General features: G+C 41.1%; 1 protein-coding gene across 2 annotated transcripts in view; it reads right to left on the bottom strand.

Moving 5' to 3' along the window:
• Window positions 1-5,268: 5,268 nt before the first annotated feature.
• PSMB2 (proteasome 20S subunit beta 2) overlaps window positions 5,269-21,317 on the bottom strand; it is a 195,437-nt gene continuing 179,388 nt past the window's right edge. For both annotated transcript variants that reach the window (XM_075996565.1, XM_012765244.2), the window contains 3 exons: window positions 10,531-10,693; window positions 8,872-8,921; window positions 5,269-5,503 (listed from right to left, as the gene is read on the bottom strand). In XM_075996565.1, the coding sequence (XP_075852680.1) occupies window positions 5,396-5,503; window positions 8,872-8,921; window positions 10,531-10,693 (321 nt within the window). In that variant the 3' untranslated portion in view covers window positions 5,269-5,395. The remainder of the gene's footprint in view (window positions 5,504-8,871; window positions 8,922-10,530; window positions 10,694-21,317) is intronic.

Consider the following 21,317-nt stretch of genomic DNA (forward strand, 5'->3'; position numbering starts at 1 on the left):
TCTCTCTGTCACTCACTTTGCTCCAACCACACTGGTTTCCTTTCTATCCCTCAAACTATCACTTTGTTTCATGCCTCAGGGTCTCACTATTGTTTGCCTGGCATGCTGTCCCCCATGTCTTTGCAGGTGTGCATCAGGGATAGGTGTTGGGCTGCTTTGCAGAAGTGAAGGGTGTTCTAGGAACACAGAGTCTAGGCATCATTTCTCAGAATAGGGGCCCAAAGATTTCTTTTCCCAAGAAGTTTTAATGCCTCAACTCACCAATATGAGAGGAGGAATGGAAGGAGAAGGCTGAATGTACGCTTTGCTTTAACTGAAGCCCAGGGCCTGGGAAAAGACATTATATTACTAAAATTATCTTAGACTATGGAAGGTTGAGGCGATTAAATAACAGGCATGTAACACTTAAACAATGCCTGGAATATAGTAACAAATCAATAAGAGGTTGTAAATATCCAGAGGGTAAACAAGGAATAAATTAGTTCATCAAAAACTTTTCAGGGTTGGACAACTTTCTCCAAGGAAAGGACCATGTAGTCTTCACAAAGTCCTACTTTAGGAATAAGAAAACTGTAATCACAGCAATTTGCCCAAGGTCACAGAGCAAGTATGTGGGACTCACACATCTGTCTGATCCAACCCTCCCTTCATTTCTACTGCACCACATGCCCCGCTGCAGAGAGGCTCACAGGCTTGACCCCAGCGAGGGGAGGCAGGTCTTCCCAGCCCCTCATGCCCCAAGGCCCTGCTATGCCAGCATATGGCCAGGATCATTAACAGTGCAGAGGAAGCAGGACAGTGTGGAGACTGTAGAAGTGGCATAAGAAGCTTCTAATGAGGTCTCAGCATTTGATTCTTCCCATTAAGTTGTTTTTAATTTTTTTCCCATAGCAAAACAAATTGTTTTAGCCTCTGACTAGCTGGGTTTTGCCGTAAGGAAAAGTAGATGATGATTAAAGAAAAAGTATACATGGATAGTTTACATGGCTTCTTTTTTGCAAAGCAAGTAGCTGCAAATTAAGTGGAGACTATTTAGACTGGGTAAGCATTCCAATTTTCACACTGTAGGGGTTTAAACAAAAGATTCCTGTTTTCTTTCAAAGGATCATAGTATTCCAGGAGAAATAAGAAAAGTACAGGCTTTGAAAACCTTCCCTCCTTTGATACTCATGAAGAAAGGTAAATGAGGCTGAAGTGCAGGCGATTCTCCTCCCAAATACACTTACTCATAATATACACATAGGAGCTAAGTGAGCAGCAGACACTCAGAATTGGAGAATGCACCTCCTTTTCTTCCTTGGTCACTGCAGCTGCTTCAGTCAAAGGGCCAAGGTCAGAGAGTAAAAGGACTCTAGACTTCAGGCAGAGCAGGCCCAGCCGCTGTCACTCAGCTGGCAACACCAAGAGCTTCTCTAGCCACTTCAGCGCCCTCTTCCATCTCTCTCAGAGGTCCCTTGTCAACCTTCCTATCTCTTCACTAGTCAGGACTGAGCTTCCCTACCCTTAGGCAAAACAGCTGCTCTCTTCTCCAACTTATCTGCCTGCCACCCTAAACCCAGGAAGGAATAAATTGTTTTCTGTGTATTAATCACCTGAAAGCAGATGGGAACTAATTGGAAGACCATTCTGAACAGTGTTTGGCCAGGAGTGTTAAAGTATGGGTACATTTACCAATGTTTTTCAAACTTCAGGAAATTGATTTAAAGGACACAGCTGACATTTAAAAAAATAAAATCCAGCAGAAAACAGAAGATACCAGAGTGCACTGCATCATGACTCAACACACACATACATACATAGAACCATAAGAAAAGTTCCACAAAAGAATGCTTTCCCTTTTTACAGTAGGTAAATATATAGGTGTGAGTCATGAATGTACGACTGAGGCCATGCAAATCTAGTTGGATCATAGGCTTTATGAAATATAGAAGAGGGAAAGGAAACAGGGGAGTTAGGTTGGGAGGGTATTATGAAATGCCCCAGCATGTCAAACCAAATAATTGGGCTTTATTTTCTAAGCTATGGTAAACCATCAGAAAGTTTTAAGCGAGAGCGGATGATCAAACAAATTTTAGAGCATGGAGAAAGAACTGGAGAAGGAAGAGATTAAAAGTAGAGTGATGTTAGGAAGCTATTAAAATAGTCCAAGAAAGACAGGGAATGAACCAGAATAACTGGGATGATTTAAAAAGAGATTTAGAAAGTAGAAATGCCAGAACTTAGTGACTACATGAAGAGATAAAGAACTGCATAAAAAATGCCCAGTTAAATGCAATGTAGTATCTTGGATTGTATCTTAGAACAGAAAAAGGGCACTAGAGGGAAAATTGGTGAAATCTGAATAAAGGCTAGAGCTTAGTTGATACAAATGTACCAACCAATGTTAATTTCTTAGTTCTGACAAATACAGCATGGTATACAAGATGTTATTATAGGAAATTGAATGGGGTTATATGGAAACTCTATTATCTTTGAAACCTTTCCATAAAACAAAATTTATTCCAAAATAAAAAGTTTATGAAAAATAAATGATGCTTAAGTTTCTGACTTGGGCACCTGGGAGCCAGGTGGCTCTAATCTTTAAGATGGAACACTATAGAAGAGGTTTGGAAGGGGCAGATAGTAAGGCTCAGTTTTAGACATGTTGAGTTTGATGTACATAAGGCTGGAGAGTGAGATATCTAGAAGCAAGTTGATCTGGAGCTCAGGAAAGAGATTAAGGTTAGGGAAAAGATGGTGAGAGTCAGGGTGGGTTTATAGGCTTGCCTGAGATTGCCCTGAAGACATTTATATTCAAAAGCAGAGAATCCTTTCATTCCTGGTGAGGCCTGGACACCAGAACAACAAATTTACCAATAATTATATACTTACCGAGCACTTACCACATGCCACGTCCTGTACTAACGTTTACAGGAATTCTCATAACTACCATATGGAATAGGTACAATTTCAACCATTTTACAGAGGGAAAAATCAGAAGCAGGACTGCTTATGCTTTAGTGGTACTCTACTGGAGAGAGCATCAGAATCACCTGCACGGCTCGTAAAATTGATATCTTAGCAAAAGATTTGGAAATCTAGCTAAAAGCCCAAACCTATGCATATTTATAGTGGTGTTAGAGGTTGAACCAGTTGTGATGATATGAATCATCTCTTTTCTCCCATTTATTCAATGATTAGCTTTCTTCTTATGGTATAAGGCATTTACCATTGGTATATTAAAAAGTGTATAAGACACCCAAATCTGATGTTAATTCAATACTTTTGGGTCATGTCGGATCTATCAAAAAATCCCCAAACCCTTAACACCGTTACTATGAATGTTATGATCTGCCGGTAGTATCTTAGAAGATAAATTTCAACTCGAACAAACCAAACCTATCTGTATGTGGTACTAAGAGTAGTACAGATTGGATAAAGGAGGCTTATCTTAGTCCAGGATCAAAGGGCTTCAAAGTGTGGTTCCTAGACGACAGCATCAGCATCTACTAGAAATGTCAGAAATGCAAAATCTCAGGCCCCACCCCAAATAGGCAAAAGCTATGGTGGCAGGACCCAGTAATCTGTGTTTCAATAAGCCCTACAGGGGTTGGGATGCACACTAAAGTTTGAGAACTACAGCTTCAAAGAAACTTCAATCCAATGGTTCTCTATCATGAGTGAAGATAAGAATTACTTGAGCAGCTTTTTAAAAAGTTCCCATTTAGGCCCCAAACCTACTTATTTTGGGTTTGTTTTGAGACAGGGTCTTGCTCTGTTGCCCAGGCTAGAGTGCAGTGGAGCCATCACAGCTCACTGCAACCTCAAACTATTGGGCTCAAGCGATCTCCCTGCCTCGGCCTCCTGAGTAGCTGGGACTACAGGCCTGTGCCATCACATTTGGCTAATTTTTTTTTTTTTAGAGATAGGGTCTCACTCTTGTTCAGGCCAATCTCAAACTCCTGGCCTCTGGCGATGCTCTTGCCTCAGCCTCCCAAAGTGCCAGGATTATAGGCATGAGCCACCACTCTCAGCCACCAAACCTACGTAGAATCCAGGAGGGCAATCTAATCAGGTACACGAAAAAAGAAAACTCCTCAGGTGATTCTGATAACACACATCTGGTTAAGCAGTGGTCCCCAAACTTTTTGGCATCAGTGACTGATTTCATGGAAGACAATTTTTGCACAGACTAGGAATGGGGGGAATAGGGTGTTTTGAGTGGTGCAGAGTTCAGGCAGTGATGTGCAGCTCATTTCCTAATAGGCCACAGACTGATAATAAACCACAGCCCAGGGATTGGGGACTGCAGTGGCTAAGACCCACTGTTTTTTTTTGTTTTTGTTTTTTTTTGAGACAGAGTCTCACTCTTTTGCCCGGGCTAGAGTGCCGTGGCATCAGCCTAGCTCACAGCAACCTCAGACTCCTGGGCTCAAGCGATCCTTCTGCCTCGGCCTCCTGAGTAGCTGGGACTACTGGCATGCGCCACCATATCTAGCTAATTTTTTCTATGTATTTTTAGCTGTCCAAGTAATTTTCTTTCTATTTTTAGTAGAGACGGAGTCTTGCTCTTGCTCTTGCTCAGGCTGATCTCGAACTCCTGAGCTCAAACGATCCACCGGCCTCAGCCTCCCAGAGTGCTAGGATTACCGGTGTTAGCCACCGCGCCTAGCCAAGAACCACCGTTTTATTGGCCTCAATCAAAAATCTACACTGTTCTCCAAACACTAGGTTAAGATTAAAACAGGTATCTGGTTAACTGCCCATGGTATATCAAATTAACAGAATATTACGCAACTGTCAAAAAGAACAAGGCAGATCTATATGTACTGATATAAAACAATCTCTAATATGGTGCTAAATGAAAAGACTACCTCCCTATTAAAAGGTAGAAAAGAAATTAGTAGCTGAAGTTTCCTGCAGGCAGGGAAGCAGGTGAATAGATTACAGGGATGGGAGAAACATTTTCCACTATATATTTTTGTATTGCTTGCATGTTTTACTAAGTACATGTATTACCTATTCAGTTTAATTGATTTTAAAAACTTTAAGGGCAAAAAGAACCATTGCTTTAGAGGGAATGCGATATTAGCAAGCAAGGTATATGAAAGAGTTAGGAGGGAAGGAAGCTGGCCAGTGGAGTAGAACATGGGGTTGTCAGCTGCTAATGCGCACCAAGAGCATTAATAGAGGGAAAGGGGCAGGAGGAAAGACAGTCCTTGCAGAGAGATAATCCTCCCTCCACTTTCTAGGGTGATGTCAGGTAAACTGAGATCCAAACCAGAGAGCTCAGTTTATCCATATTCAGCTTTATTCTGAATTAACCATCTATCAAGAGTGCACTTCAAAAGAGTAGAAAAAAATAAAGGAGCCCATCATAAAAAGTTGCCTCGCAAGTGGGAGGGTGGGCATGATGTTAGGAGCCCTGTTTAGGGAAGGAAATGTTTTCCAGGTCATGGATGCCATTTTTGTCAATGATTCGAACGCTGAAGGTTGGCAGATTCAGGATGAAACGTTTCTGGAGCTGCAGAGAGAAATGAAGGAAATCAATCAACAAATAATTATTGAGCACTAACTACATGCCAGGCTCTGTTCTAGGAACTGGGGATACAAGCAGAGAAAAATGAAACTGATTTTTTTTTAAGAGACAGGGTTTCCACTCTGTTGCCCAGATTGGGGCTGGGGTGGATTACAGTGGTGTGGTTCAATCCTGAGTAGTTAGGACTGCAAACACACACCAAAATGCCCTAATATTTTCTTTATTTTTTGAGACAGAGTCTCACTCTGTTGCTCCGGCTAGAGTGCCATGGCATCAGCCTCACTCACAGCAACCTCAAACACCTGGGCTCAAGCAATCCTTCTGCCTCAGCCTCCAGAGTAGCTGGGACTACAGGCATGAACCACCATGCCCGGCTAATTTTTTCTATATATTTTTAGTTGTCCAATTAATTTCTTTCTATTTTTAGTAGAGACAGGGTCTTGCTCTTGCTCAGGCTGGTTCTGAACTCCTGACCTTGAACGATCCTCCCGCCTCTGCCTCCCAGAGTGCTAGGATTATAGGCGTGAGCCACCACGCCTGGCCTAATTTTTTCTTTTTTAAGAGATGGAGTCTTGCTGTGTTGCTCAGCTGGTCTTGAACTCCTATCCTCAAGGAATCCTCCACCTCAGCCTCCCAAAGCTCTGGAATTACAGGTGTGAGCCAATGTGCCTGGCCTGAAACTGATATTCTATTGGGGGCAGTTGTTACTAAAGCTCAAATGGTAGGTGGAGACTGCCTGGGAGGCAGGGAGCGTGAAGTGGGAGATGCAGCCTGTCTCTGGTCAGTCAGCTGAGAAAGGAATGAGACTATCCACTGCTCCCTTCCCCACAGTCTGTTACCAATCAGTCTGGTAAATATCGACCTCTTCTCTTCAAATGTCTCCAGATAATAAAAAGCCAACAAGGAGTGACTGCCTTCAGACCAAAGCAGTGTACTCCCAGGTCCCAATTCCTTGCTCCAGTCACCCACACACTTTATAAGGACCAGTGAGTGTGTGTTTGTGTATGCAGCTGGAAGGGTGGTGGGAAGGAAGTCAACAGAACTGCTTTTGGAACAACCCCTGCTCTGTCTCCTCCAATGCAGGCGGACCTGTCATTAAGGTAACATCTCTGCATGCTCATAAAAACTCTGCTTGAGAGGCTGTTCCAAAGGAGCTGTGGGCATGGAAGCTGACAGCTCCACTAACCTGACTGGAGATTACGGAGGAACACAGCTGGGGGAAATCTTTGCTTCTGTGGCTACTCTCTCTAGACACCTAACTTAAAGCCTCCAGAGAGAAAACACAAAGCTCTCCACCTGCTCCCTTTGGAGCTTATCCCAGAAATGTCCACTTCCCAGGCTTTAGCTCTCCCTTCCTTGATGGTTCCCATCTCCTCTGCAGCTGAGCACTGAGCTGTAACAGCCCATCCCATTTCTAGAGTCCTCTCTGGCCGATGACTTCTATATGTCAGAAACTTGCTCCAAGAGCAAGAAAAGATGACAATAAGAAAATAAGGGTTTCTAAAGTGACCCTCTAGGATTCATGGGGAACACAGTCTCAAGAGCACTTGATATTCCAGTGGCTTCTTCCTGGTAGCCCCTTGCAACATTTGGGACTGCTTGACTAATATGGCCCCTTAGCTGAATGGTTAAGAAAGGCAAGAGTTTATTCTCAGCTTCTGCTTTGGAAAGGGGATTTATAAACAAGGAGGTGGGTACTGTGAACTGAAAAAGACAGGCTTGTGGAAGAGGCAAACTACATTACTTCCAGTGCTCCCACCTGCTCTCATCTCACTACTCTCTCACTAGACCATGAATTCAAGTTCATCCTCAGCCCACAAAAATAGTAACAGAATGAAAACGCCTAGTGGGGCTGCTTTTTGACCTCCTCATCCTACAGTCAAGCCCAAAGCCTTAGACTCTAAGGAGTAGTATTGGAATAGATGTAGTCTGTTCCTGGTCTCACTAACCGAAGGCTACTCTCCCCTTTAGCCCAAAGCTTCCTGGTTGCTTTCTATGTCCTCCTGAATTCTGAGGGAAGGCTTTCTCTCGAGATTACAAGGACTCATGCACTGTTAAGGGAACAGACAGCATGGCAATTACAAGTGGCACAAGAACAGAGCAGGTATAAAGTCTACAACAGTAGTTTGTCAAGTATGGCCCCAGGTACCACCTGCGGTTGGCAATATCACTCAAGACTGCTAGTTAAAACAGAGAGTCTCAGTTTGTATATCAGAATAGTGGAATCAGAGGGGGGGTGGTGCAGAGACAGCAATCCGCTTTTTTTTTTTTTTTTTGAGACAGAGTCTCACTTTGTTGCCCAGGCTAGAGTGAATGCCGTGGCATCAGCCTACCTCACAGCAACCTCAAACTCCTGGGCTCAAGCAATCCTACTGCCTCAGCCTCCCGAGTAGCTGGGACTACAAGCATGTGCCACCATGCCCGGCTAATTTTTTCTATATATATTAGTTGGCCAATTAATTTCTTTCTATTTAGAGTAGAGACAGGGTCTCGCTCTTGCTCAGGCTGGTTTCAAACTCCTGACCTCGAGCAATCCTCCTGCCTCGGCCTCCCAGAGTGCTAGGATTATAGGCGTGAGCCACCAGCGCCCGGCCAGCAATCCGCTTTTTAAAATACTGGTTGATTTATTGAGACAGGGTCTCACTATGTAGCCCAGGTTGGTCTCAAACTTCTGGCCTCAAGCAACCCTCCCGTCTTGGCCTAGTAATCTGCTTTTTAAACAAGTTCCCCAAATGATTCTTTTTTTTTTTTTTTGAGACAGTTTCACTCTGTTGTCCGGGCTAGAGTGCCATGGCACCAGCCTAGCTCACAGCAACCTCAAACTCCTGAGCTAAAGCAATCCTTCTGCCTCAGCCTCCTGAGTAGCTGGACTACAGGCATGCGCTACCATGCCCAGCTAATTTTTTCTATATATTTTTAGTTGTCCAATTAATTTCTTTCTATTTTTAGTAGAGACGGGGTCTCGCTCTTGCTCAGGCTGGTTCTGAACTCCTGACTTTGAACAATCCACCCGCCTCTGCCTCCCAGAGTGCTAGGATTATAGGCGTGAGCCACCGCACCCGTCCCCCCAAATGATTTTTATACATACTAAAATTTGAGAACCACTGGTCTGGATGAACCAGAAATAAAAGTACTTAAACTATAAAACTGACATTGATGGGAGGTGATCCATGAGAGAAAAATAAGCTTGTTACCCACACCAAACTGTCCCTGGTAGCAACTTCACATCTGGTTAGTGGGTATTTATTACACCTTCTGGCAAGGATCAGAAAAAATGCAACCGAGGAATAGGAACAATATTGGCAAAAAGAGAGAAAAAACATTCCTTTCAGGCTCCCATGGGAGCTACTTACCTCCTCCAGACATTTCCTAAGAAGCTCCACTGCCTTCTCACGTGAGATGTCTGAAAGAGAACAAGAGACCAAGGACTCAGGTGCTGTTATTAAGTCCAACTCTCAGTGGCTTTTGATTAAGTTTCAAACTTCTTCAGGTCCAAGTGCCACACAAATGGAAAAGGCAAAAAATACTTTGCCTTCTAGCCTGCTACAAACTTATTCCATATGCAGTTGAGGGTGCCCCAGACCCAATGCTCCAAACACCACAAGCCATTCCAAATTGATTTGCTACAGAGAAGGGTAAGCATGACGGAATTCTGCCTCCCCCAGCCAGAGCCGGCCTCTCTTTTACACAGCCCACCCCCTCCACCCCACCTTAGTCCAGGGCTTAAATCAATTCCATCTGGCCTAGCCAGCTGCAAATCAGGGACAGAGAGGACAGGGCAGAGTTTTAGCTTTACTTTCCCAGCTGGTTCTCAGTTTAACAATGGAAAGAGAATTCATAGGATGGGGCTGAGACTCTCCTAATATAGGAGCCAAAGGAACTGTCCATGGGCATAGAAAACTGGAGTGACACATTATGCAGTTATGCTTCAGGGTTGGTTAATGGTTACTTTGGTGGGCAAATCATCTGTATTACTGATAGATGCCAAATCAAGAAACAGTCACTAGGAGGCCAGGTTAATTCTTCTCAGGATGTGGCCTGGAGCTCTAACATGACCAAGGGTTGAGTGAAAGGGCAGCACCAAAAGGAATGAATATGCCAGATTCTTATACTGATAGGGAAGAATGGAATGTAAGGAGAGAAGTGGTTATCTGTGCTGCATCGCTTTTTTTTTTTTCTTTTCTTTTCTTTTTTTTTGTAGAGATGGGGTCTCACTCTTGTTCAGGCTGGTCTCGAACTCCTGAGCTCAAGTAATCCTCCCACCTCAGCCTCCCAGTGCTAGGATTAGAGGTGTGAGCCATTGCACCCAGCCTGTGCTGCATCTGTAGCCTGTGAAAGCTATGAATCCCAAGTGCCTATTGTCCACAGTCCCTAAAGATGATGTTAGGATTGGGGTCAGAAGATAAAACAGCACAAAAGCATCCCTGTGTCTGAAGCTTTGCCAAGCTGACAGTTTATGGACAAGCAGGGAGACAGCTTTTTCTTACAGAAGAGAGCAGCCATTAGGTGATAACCAAGGGCTGGGCCCAGGTTTGTGGCCTTAAAAGGCTTTTATGCTTAAGCAAAGAAACCCTCATTTGTTATGCTGGGGACCTGTTTATCCTCACAAGTTCAAAATAAATACACAGCTACTTGGTTTACTCATTCATTCTTAAATAAGCATCTGGCAGAGTAAAATGAGTGAAAAAAATTAATTCTTGTAACTGAAGAATTATAGAACCTAATAAAAATGTTTTACTCACTATGACATCTACTCTAACCTCCCTTTAAAACAAAACCCAGCTCTGAGATATTACATATCTCATTCTGGCTGGCAAGAATGGGACTTTTATCAGCTTTTTGAAAACCCTACTGACCACAGGACAGGGAAGCTTTCAGAGGGTACCTGCTTATGTTTCTTGGGATACATCCTCTACTGAATCCCCAGCCAGCTAACTGCAAGGGTGGACATAACTTGGGAGCAGCTGAAGGCAGGGCTCTGCCACTGCTCCCTACCTAGAGCTGCTACTTACTTGGTGTGTAGTATCGGTCGAGGATACTGAGAGTCAGGAAGGCACCATAACCATGGGCTGCAAAAGGGGCTTTGGCCAAGGCTGCTAGGTAGTCCATGTAGTAGAGCGCTGGCCCCTCATGCTCATCATAGCCAGCCAGAAGGAGGTTCACGTGATACGGGGTCTGCAAAGGAAAGATGTGACAAAGTGATGACCAAAGCAGAACACCTATTAATATTTCTCTTCCCTGGCAAATGGGAATATTCTGACTCTTGTTGAGTAAGAAAATATTAAGTACAACTGAGTAAATCACAATGAAAGTAAAAATGTAGGGGAATCTAGAGGACCTGGAATGTGATAAGAAGTGAAAGGAGGTTGGCTTATTTTCTTTTAACAGAAGGGTATTTGGAGTACTTTCACTATGGTACATGAAAAAGCTGCTTTCTTCTTAGAGCCTAAAGACAAGAACCTATACAAAAGCAAAAGGCAGGCCGGGCGTGGTGGCTCACGCCTGTAATCCTAGCACTCTGGGAGGCCGAGGTGGGCAGATTGCTCAAGGTCAGGAGTTCGAAACCAGCCTGAGCAAGAGCGAGACCCCATCTCTACTCTAAATAGAAAGAAATTAATTTGACAACTAATATATATATATATATAATTAGCCGAGCATGGTGGCGCATGCCTGTAGTCCCAGCTACTCGGGAGGCTGAGGCAGAAGGATTCCTTGAGCCCAGGAGTTTGAGGTTGCTGTGAGCTAGGCTGACGCCACGGCACTCACTATAGCCTGGGCAACAAGCGAGACTCTGTCTCAAAAAAAAAAAAAAAAAAAAAGCAAAAGGCAAAGCATGGGTGCTCTTGTGTCATTCCTAATTGTTGAAACCAACAAACACAATTCTGACAGTGTCAGGCCACAGACTGAGAAAGCGACAGCTCCAATCACATCAAACAAAATAAACAAGCTCACATCTGAGCATGTGGAAAAAAATCCCAAATGATAAACTGTATGCCCACTATTAAAGAAACAACCTGTGAGGTGGGAAAGGATAGATAGGTCTCAAATATTTAAGTCAAATCACTAGACTTTTAATAAAGATAGCAGTAATGTGAGTCCACAAACAAAGAAACACAGTAACTTTTGAAGAACTGAAGCTTTAGGTAAAATACTAATATTATTCTAATATAACAAGACTCCCCTAAAATAATTAAAAAGTAATTTTTGAGAAACATAGAAAGTAATTATAATTTGGATTTATAGGTGTCCTTTCTTCGCATTACCTGCAAGTTACTATAAAGAACCTTGACTAAGTCTACCTTGCTTTTCATCTCCAAATGGATGAATTTTTTTTTCTACACAAGCTGAGCTATTTACCACATAAATTCATTCTGTCTATGCCCCTAGGAATCAGTGGCTGGACTCCTGTTTTATACGATACGGCTTCCTTTTTCTCTGCAGGATGTGTTTTTCCTCTTGTGTTTCATTCAACGGGTAGTAAGCAGGCCTTGCCTATGGTTATGTGCCCATCCCTAATCTTAATGTATATTATTCAATTAAATGTACATATATTCGATTAAATGACACCCTGTTATGCAGCATGAAGTAATAACAACTAATGGGCCTGAAAGTGACATTTTATATTCTTTGAACACTGATTAACATGGGCATTTGGCAGCCTGAAGAAACTCATGTTATATACTTGCTTGGAATTCCAAGCCAACTGTGCTAAGCGGGAAGGGTTCCTAACATCTCCTGAAGATTACAGAGTAACCCCAACCTGCAAACAAGTTTCTGCCTTGGGGATAAAATAGTGGACAGCCTCAGAGGAAGAAGAACTGACCAGCAGGAGTCAAGACTTCTGAGAAAATAATTATCTGCCTATCACATTTCCCAATGTATTACACTCTGCCAAGCTCTGAATTCTCTGCGTGTCTATGACTACCTTCATAGCAAATCTGACCTTATGAGCTTCTGGTTTTTTATGTGTAAAACTGGGTTAATTAATCCTTCTTGGCCGGGCTCGGTGGCTCACGCCTGTAATCCTAGCACTCTGGGAGGCCGAGGCAGGCAGATTGCTCGAGGTCAGGAGTTCGAAACCAGCCTGAGTAAGAGGGAAACCCCGTCTCTACTCTAAATAGAAAGAAATTAATTGGCCAACTAATATATAGAGAAAATATTAGCCAGGCATGGTGGCGCATGCCTGTAGTCCCAGCTACTCGGGAGGCTGAGGCAGCAGGATTGCTTGAGCCCAGGAGTTTTAGGTTGCTGTGAGCTAGGCTGACGCCACGGCACTCACTCTAGCCTGGGCAATGAAGTGAGACTCTATCTCAGAAAAAAAAAAATCCTTCTCCTCTCTATCTTCTAGGGAGTATGGTAAAAAATAAAAATTAGAGGTGAAGCATCCCAAACTCTGGAATAAAAGATGCTCCCCAAATTCCTAGAATATAAATTACATTCTAGTCTCCTTTTGATAGCTCACCACTTTAAACAACAAAAAAACTGTTTAAATTAGCAAGAGATAAATATATATATATATATATATATATATATATATAACTAATAGCTTCTTTTTTTTTTTTTTTTTAGAAAAAAGTGTGAAAACAGTCCTGCAAAATCTGGCAGACACAGAATACCTTGGTATTCTTACAGTCAAAACTGGGGGAGGTGGGGGAGAGAGAGAGAAATAAAAAGAAAAGGAATTCTAACTGATTTGCCTCCCCAAGAGAATTAATAATATAGTATTTTACTTATCACATAAAAAGTTGATCTTTCTTGCTGACAGGATACCTCTTCACTACTTACTAGCCAGAACACCTGTGGTATGGTTAACCAAAACAATTTTATCAAGTTATAACGGTTCACCCAGATACCCAAAGAGGCCTTAACCAGCAGAACACAGATATATTCTGTCTCCAAGGAGGATCTTGCCCACAATACTATGAGATTAAATTATTTAAAAACAATTAATGTTATTTTAAAAGCCACCACCAGAAGATTTTACATGAAACTCTACATCAACAGAATTCCATAAGTAAACTGTATTGGTTAATTGATCTATATAATATCATTTATTTATGTTTAAGTATCTGAGACACACACACACTCACCAAAGTCGGTATTCAGAAGCTACAACTCGTGGTATAGAAGATAACTCACAAATTATTGTGTGACTTCGAATTACCAACTTTTTGCATGTGTGAGATGCTTAAGCATAAATAAATGGTGTTATCTAGACTAATTAAATCAATACATCTGTGTAACAACTTGCAGTTTCTGAAATTCTTCTGACAATGCTCCATCAAAGATCTCTAGCTCACACTAGTTTTTAAAAATTTCAAATAAACTCTAGTGTACTGTCACTCTCACATACCTCTAAGAATCGTGCCATTCAAAGTGACAAACCACAGTTATGGATTTCTTGATTGTTATATTCCCTCATATTCTGGATTCATTAGTGTTTTCCTGGAATGAGATAAATTCCAAGCCATCCAATTCTATACTATTCTTATAGCATACAAGTGTGACTGCTGTGGTGTGTTTAGGAAAAAACAGTATATATAAGACATGAGCCACCTATTCAAGTATTTATGCCAATTATAAACTCCACAAAGGCAGGACTATGTCTGGCTGTTCAATGATGTACAAGCATACAGTACATGCTCAACAAATATTTTCTGAATCAATAATAATTATACCACAAAACATTACACGTTTTAATATGTACATGGCTAGTGTCTAATATCACAACAAAAAATTAAGAAAATCAATAAACAAATGTCAGAAAGAGATAAGTTCTACTTCTGAGAAGTAGTTCAAGTTTAAGTCAACTGCCAGCATCTCTGGCAGTTGAATACATATTTGTATTCATTTGTAAATATGAATACATATTTATTGTTGTTTTTCTCTAGGTTCTGGGTCCTACTCTTTCTACCTCCTTCTAGACATGGATTGCTAAGTAAAGAAAAGCTTAGGATACAGGTCAGGCATTCAGAACTGAACAAAGAGGAGACCAACAGAATAAATAAATATCTCAGGAAGAAACACCTGGGCTATGTGTGACTTTAGAAAAGTCAGTCACTTAATCTGAATTTTAGTGTTCTCATCTAAAACATGGGATAATAGCTCTACAAAAGGGCTGTTGCAATGAAGATTCAAAGAGATAATGCATGAAAATGATAAACATAATGCCTAAAACAGAGTAAAGGCTTAATAAGTGGTAAATATTGTTACTAGAGAAACATAACCATCTATGAATTATCCATGAAATAAACAATACAAGTACTTAGAAGAAGCCCCACTACTTCTGGTACTAAGAAATTCCTCATAAGTGTCTTCATACAGAGGGATGTTTTTAAAAAGTGCTCCTACACCATCTGACACATGATAGAAAGCAGAAATGACAGTTTCTTCCTCTTTCCTCTCTCATTCACAGGACAAAAGAATGTCCCTAACGTAATGGTATTCAGTGTCACAAGCATTAATATTAGACACTGAGAGCATATCTGCTTCATGGTCAACCCATCCTAGCCCCTCAAAAAAAAAGATCTACAACTAGATTTGGAAAGTAAATCAATATTTATTGGCCAGGCGTGGTAGCTTACACCTGTAATTCTAGCTCTCTAGGAGGCCAAGGCGGGCAGATCGTTTGAGCTCAGGAGTTCGAAACCAACCTGAGCAAGAGCGAGACCCTTACTATAAATAGAAAGAAATTAATTGGCCAACTAGTATATAGAGAAAAAATTAGCGGGGCATGGTGGCACATGCCTGTAGTCCCAGCTACTTTGGAGGCTGAGGCAGGAAGATTCCTTGAGCCCAGGTGTTTGAGGTTGCTGTGAGCTAGGCTGATGCCACGGCACTCACTCTAGCCTGGACAACAAAGTGAGACTCTGTCTCAAAAAAAAAAAAAAAATAAATATATATATTAAGTATCTTCGTGTTGTTTCTTACCTTACAAATGTGTGCATTCTGAGGGTTAACCCTCACTTTCTAGATACTTTTTCTTCAGTACGCTTCTTTCTGATGATTAGTATGTTTAACAAAACTTGCCTAATTATTCTGGGAAAATGCAAATACTAATCAATAATGACAGAACTACCAGGAACTCTTTTGCAAAGAATCTTTTACAAAGATTACCAGAAATCTTTTACAAGGTAATCTCTATTCTGTGCATGATATAATCTAGCCTTTGATTGTCTCCACTATTCTAACTGTTTAGATAGCAAGTTTACGTAATAAGATAAAGGGTATATACAACCACAACGAGTAAGATGTGCAACATTTGGGGGATGGATACGCTTGAAGCTCTTACTCAAGGGGGGAGGGAGGCATGGGCAATATATATAACCTTAACACTTGTACCCCCATAATACACTAAAATGAAGAAAGAAAGAAAGAAAGAGAGAGAGAGAGAGAGAGAGAGAGAGAGAGAGAGAGAGAGAGAGAGAGAGAGAGAGAGAGAGAGAGAGCGCGCGCGCGCGAGCAAATACCAGAAGAATCAGTTTGGACTGAGAAGTTTGGGAGTCTACTAGAGATTATCATATGTCCACATGAATAACGAAATAAAACCGAAAGATTGCTATGGGAGTTTAAAGGAAAAAAAAAAAGTAGTAAGATAAAGGTATGAGGTCCCCTCACATTTGTACTCCTAGCACTCTGGAAGGCTAAGACAGGAGGATTGCTTGAGCTTAGGAGTTTTAGACCAGCCTGAGCAAGAGTGAGATGCTGTCTCTACTAAAAATAGAAAAATTAGCCAGGCGTTGTGGCACGCACCTGTAGTCCCAGCTACTTGGGAGGCTAAGGTAGGAGGATTGCTTGAACCCAAGAGTTTGAGGTTGCAGTGAGCTATGATAAACCCACTGCACTCTACCCAGGGTGATAGAACGAGACTCTATCTCAAAAAAAAAAAAAAAGTTATGAGGTCCCCAAGGAAACAACTGTAACTTATATGACTAGGTATCTTCCACAGTAAAGGCTAAGACTGAATATTATATAATAGCTTTGAATTAACCTAAATATCCAAATGACCAGTAAGTGAATCCAAACATTTAGCTAAGAGACTTTGGCCTTGCGAAACACCATCAATGGTTTACAGTGCAAATACCAACATACTTAGTTCTTTTTTTTTTTTTTTTTTTTTTTTTGAGACAGAGTCTCACTCTGTTGCCCAGGCTAGAGTGCTATCGCATCAGCCTAGCTCACAGCAACCTCAAACTCCTGGGCTCAAGCAATCCTACTGCCTCAGCCTCCCAAGTAACTGGGACTACAGGCATGTGCCACCATGCCTGGCTAATTTTTTCTATATATTTTTAGTTGTCCAGCTAATTTCTTTCTATTTTTTTAGTAGAGACAGGGACTTGCTCTTGCTCAAGCTGGTCATAAACAACGTGCTTAGTTTTAAAGTTGTGTCTAATTGACATATAAAGAAAAATTTTAAAATGAACTATCCTAGGAACTCAAAATGAATTTTAGCCTCTAGAATAAGGGTACCACCAAAATTTTGCCTCTTAATAGAAGTTGGTGGGGAGAACTAGACATGTATTTTTTTTCTCCCTTAACAAGTACATAACGTAAGCTTATTTTTAGTAATGAGCTTCTGGTCAAGATTTCCTCATCTATATAACAGGGACAATACTATGATTATATGGTTGTGGTATGGTTTGAACAAATCCACGTAAAGTGCTCAGTACAATGTCTGATATAGTGTAATAATACAGATTGAGTATTATCACTATCATCGCCACCGCCACCGTCATTTTTAGGATTTGACTGTATTATCAACATTTGACTAGATAACAAGATCAAGAAGATATGCCACAGAGATCCAATAAAATTATCTAACATTTTTGGTTGCTACTAATAAAAGAGATAAAATTTAAGCCAGGGGAATTAGCCAATAAGCACAACTCTTATGTGCTTCTTCCTGGGATTTAAATAGACTTAAGTACCTCTGAGCCCTGCAGAACTGAGCTCAGTTGCACTTTGGAATCCTATACATTTTGTGGGGGGCAGGGGAGGGGGGGAACAAGGGGGACGGTGTGGAACTCACATACACACACACAAACTTTCCTTAAGTTAGATGGAGTGTTTTTCTCTCTCTCTAAAAATTCTTGTATATTCCCTCTCCTATGAAAAAGAAACACTGTAGTAACTAAGAAGCGTGTGAAATTCCATAAATTTTACAGCTAAGGAGAACAGTTGTGATAAATACATTGAAACAACAAAATCAGCGACAAGAGTCTGGGCGGTGACAAGCAGCGGTGTGACATCTGGCGGAAGCCAAAGTCACAGCAAGGGGGAGAGAGGTGGGCGTGAGGAAGCATCCTGCCGAGCGTGGACACAGAAAAAGAGAGGAATTGACAGTCTTCCTTTGGAGCCAGGCCAGCCTTTGCCACCTCTAATTGAATAGGACGACATTGCTATGAGTGAGGTGCCTTGGAGAATGGTGCAGTTTCTTTTTCTATATGCTGCACCTTGGAATGCTAAGCACACGTGAAGTATACTTCCATTCTTGGTGGGTCAGTAATTTTGAAGGAGATGTAGAACCACCAATGAGTCAAACGAGTTTGTCTAGAGATGAGGGTTCTAATGAGCAGACTTCTAAATATACTAAACAGAGACTGGACTTTGAAAGGAACAGGCAGTTTTCAAAGCTAGCTAAAATTCCATCTTTGGCATTCACAGTATTTCACAAAAATGCAGGTTGTAGACTTAGGAGGGATCAAAGATCTCAAATAGTTTACCCAGCATCCCTTTTATAAATGTGAGGACTAAAGTTCAAAAAGGAGACAGTAACTTGCCCTAAACCACACAGGTAATTAGTATTAGGAGTCAGGACCACATTCAGGCTTCCCACCTGCAAGTCTTGCATGCTTTTCCAGGAAACCATGCTGCCTCCACAAAATGGAAATTAGTGTAAAAATATGATTCAGTATGTAAATGCCAGTTTCACACTCAAATATTTCAGAATGTACTATTTGCATACCAGCACCTATTGTTCTCAATTTCACTTATTGCATCTTATATGACTAATAATATTTTAAGTTTTAAAAAATTTTTTGAGACAGGGTCTCACTATGTTGCCCAGGCTGGAGTGCAGTGGCTGTTCACAGATGTGATCATGAAGCACTACAGCCTCAAACTCTCAGACTCAAGTATTCCTCCTGCCTCAGCCTCCTGAGTAGCTGTGGCTATAGGCACCCTGCCTGGCTAATATTTTAAGTTTTAAAAGGGTAGGGTTAATGTCATACAATTAATTATAAGTCCTCTATACGGTCTAAAACTATGTAATATATGTAGTAGGTATTCAAAAAATATCCATGATGATAAACAGTAACACCTTAACTGCTTTGCCAATGCCCAATCTTTCAACTTCATTAATAAACAAAACAATCAATTATTATTTTCTTATACTGATGCTCTGAGCTCTGAATCAGATCTTGTTTCCAAGAACCAACAAAATTTACTAGCTAGCTGCTTTCAGTGAGTTTGGTGGCATCACTTTAAAATTTCAATTTTGCCATTTAATTAAAGAAGGACTATATACCTGAATTAGAATTCACTATTTCAAACACTTAAAAAAAAAAAAAAAAAAGCAAGGATTTTGGCAACTTTCAATTATCATGACCTAAATACTTTCTCTAGCTTTAAAAGATCATGGTTCTATGACAAGGAAGAGGGTGGAAGAGAACTACCTTTATTCCTCATGTCTAAGAAATATGGAATAATTTGTATCCTGATTTTACTTCTCTTGGCTATATTCGTTTTTAACCACTTCGGTACGAGAGGACTATAGTCGATAGCCACAGATAAACGCGCACAGCCGAGCGTCGACTTTAGTCTATAATTTTGAAGTGACTTTTCTAATTTTTCATTTGTCAAAATAAAATTGTGAACATTTACAAATAACATAATAAAAACATATATGTATGTTACCTATTCTGATTTACATTACAAGTAAAGCTGCCTGTAAAGCAAAACAAGCTCTCAGTGCTTTAAAGCTTTCCTCATCACACAAGTAAGATGTGTGATGCAAAACGGATTTGTTGTCAATGCACAGCACAAATTATGAGTGCCGGCTGTGGGCAAGGTTTCACAGCCGGTGATCGCCGTACCAAAGAGGTTAAGGAAACCCATGTATAGATTCAATCTCTCTTAACCTTAAGTATAAAAGCACACAGTTTATAAAAGGCTTCAAACAACTCCCATGAGAATCTTCTGGGACTATAACAGAGGATAATTATGAACTGGGCAGATGCCCCAAATAACTTCATTTCTGCATTTGGAATGTGAATAAATTCAATAAATGTTTATTTGACATTTACTTTGTGTGAAGCATTTTGCCAGGTGATGAAAATGGAAGCCTAGATCTGGAAGGAGCTCACGAGGTAGATGTGGATAGGAAGGATTCCATATGTGAAGGTAAAGAAACATGGAGGAATATGGAATGTTCAGGTACCAGTGAATACAGAACACAAAAATGTAGAGAATTAGGTGATTTCAGCAGGAAGCAGAAAGGAACTGGGATGATACCATCGGTCTCCTAAACTAAAGAATATGAACGTCAATATTTTAAAGTACTTCTTTTTTTTTTTATTGATTTCATTGAAAACAGAACAAGAAATGGTCGGAGCCAAAAGATTGCTCTTAAAACCGTCAAAACATCTTAACAGAAAAAAATAAACATGGCTGCATTATGAATGTTTTAGAAGAGCCGCACAAAAAAACCCACTGTCACTGCACTAGTTACAGTATGAAGGAACTAGTGAAAATTTCCCATTTCCATCCCTCTGTGGATCCAAGCCTTTTTTCATTAACTTAGGACATTGGTTAATTGGTGCCAGGAAACACTGATGTCTCAGGATTGACATTTCACTGGTCCCAGTCATTTTTCCCCCTTTCTCTTTAAACAGAAGATTTTGGCCAGGCAGTGGCTCATCCCTGTAATACTAGCACACTGGGAGGCCGAGGCGGGAGGATCACTTGAGACCAGGAGTTCAAGACCAGTCCAAGCAAGAGCGAGACCTGTCTCTACTAAAAATAGGAAGAAAAAAAAATTAGCCAGTCAACTAAAAATAGAAACAAAAAATTAGTCAGGCATGGTGGCTTGTGACTGTAGTCCCAGCTACTCGGGAGGCTGAGGCAAGAGGATCACTTGAGCCCAGGAGTTTGAGTTGCTGTGAGTTAGGCTGATGCCACAGCACTCACTCTAGCCCGGGCAACAAAGGGAGACTCCGTCTCAAAAAATAAATAAATAAATAAAATTTAAAAAAAAAAATAAAAGATTTTTTTTTTTATACAGTCTTACTTTGTTGCCCAGGCTAGAGTGAGTGCCGTGGCATCAGCCTAGCTCACAGCAACCTCAAACTCCTTGGCTCAAGCAATCCTGCTGCCTCAGCCTCCCCAGTAGCTGGGACTACAGGCATGCGCCACCATGCCCAGCTAATTTTTTCTCTATATATTAGTTGGCCAATTAATTTCTTTCTATTTATAGTAGAGACAGGGTCTCGCTCTTGCTCAGGTTGGTTTTGAACTCCTGAACTCGAATGATCTGCCCGCCTCGGCCTCCCAGAGACCCAGGATTACAGGCGTGAGCCACCGTGCCCGGCCATAAAAGATTTTTAATAGGGGGAGATATGAGACATATTTAAATGGTAGAACTGATAGGACTTCATAACTAGTAGAATAGAAAAGGTGAGGGAGAAAGAGGAGTTAGGAGGACTCTCAATAAGGGGAAAACTGGTAGTGTAAATCTAAAGAGCTCATTTTGGACCCCATGAGCCTAAGCAGAGCTGCCCAGAGAAAACTGGAAAGAGAAAAC

The sequence above is a fragment of the Microcebus murinus genome, chromosome 2 (genome assembly GCF_040939455.1).
Source record: "Microcebus murinus isolate Inina chromosome 2, M.murinus_Inina_mat1.0, whole genome shotgun sequence".
Classification (NCBI taxonomy): Eukaryota; Metazoa; Chordata; class Mammalia; order Primates; family Cheirogaleidae; genus Microcebus; species Microcebus murinus.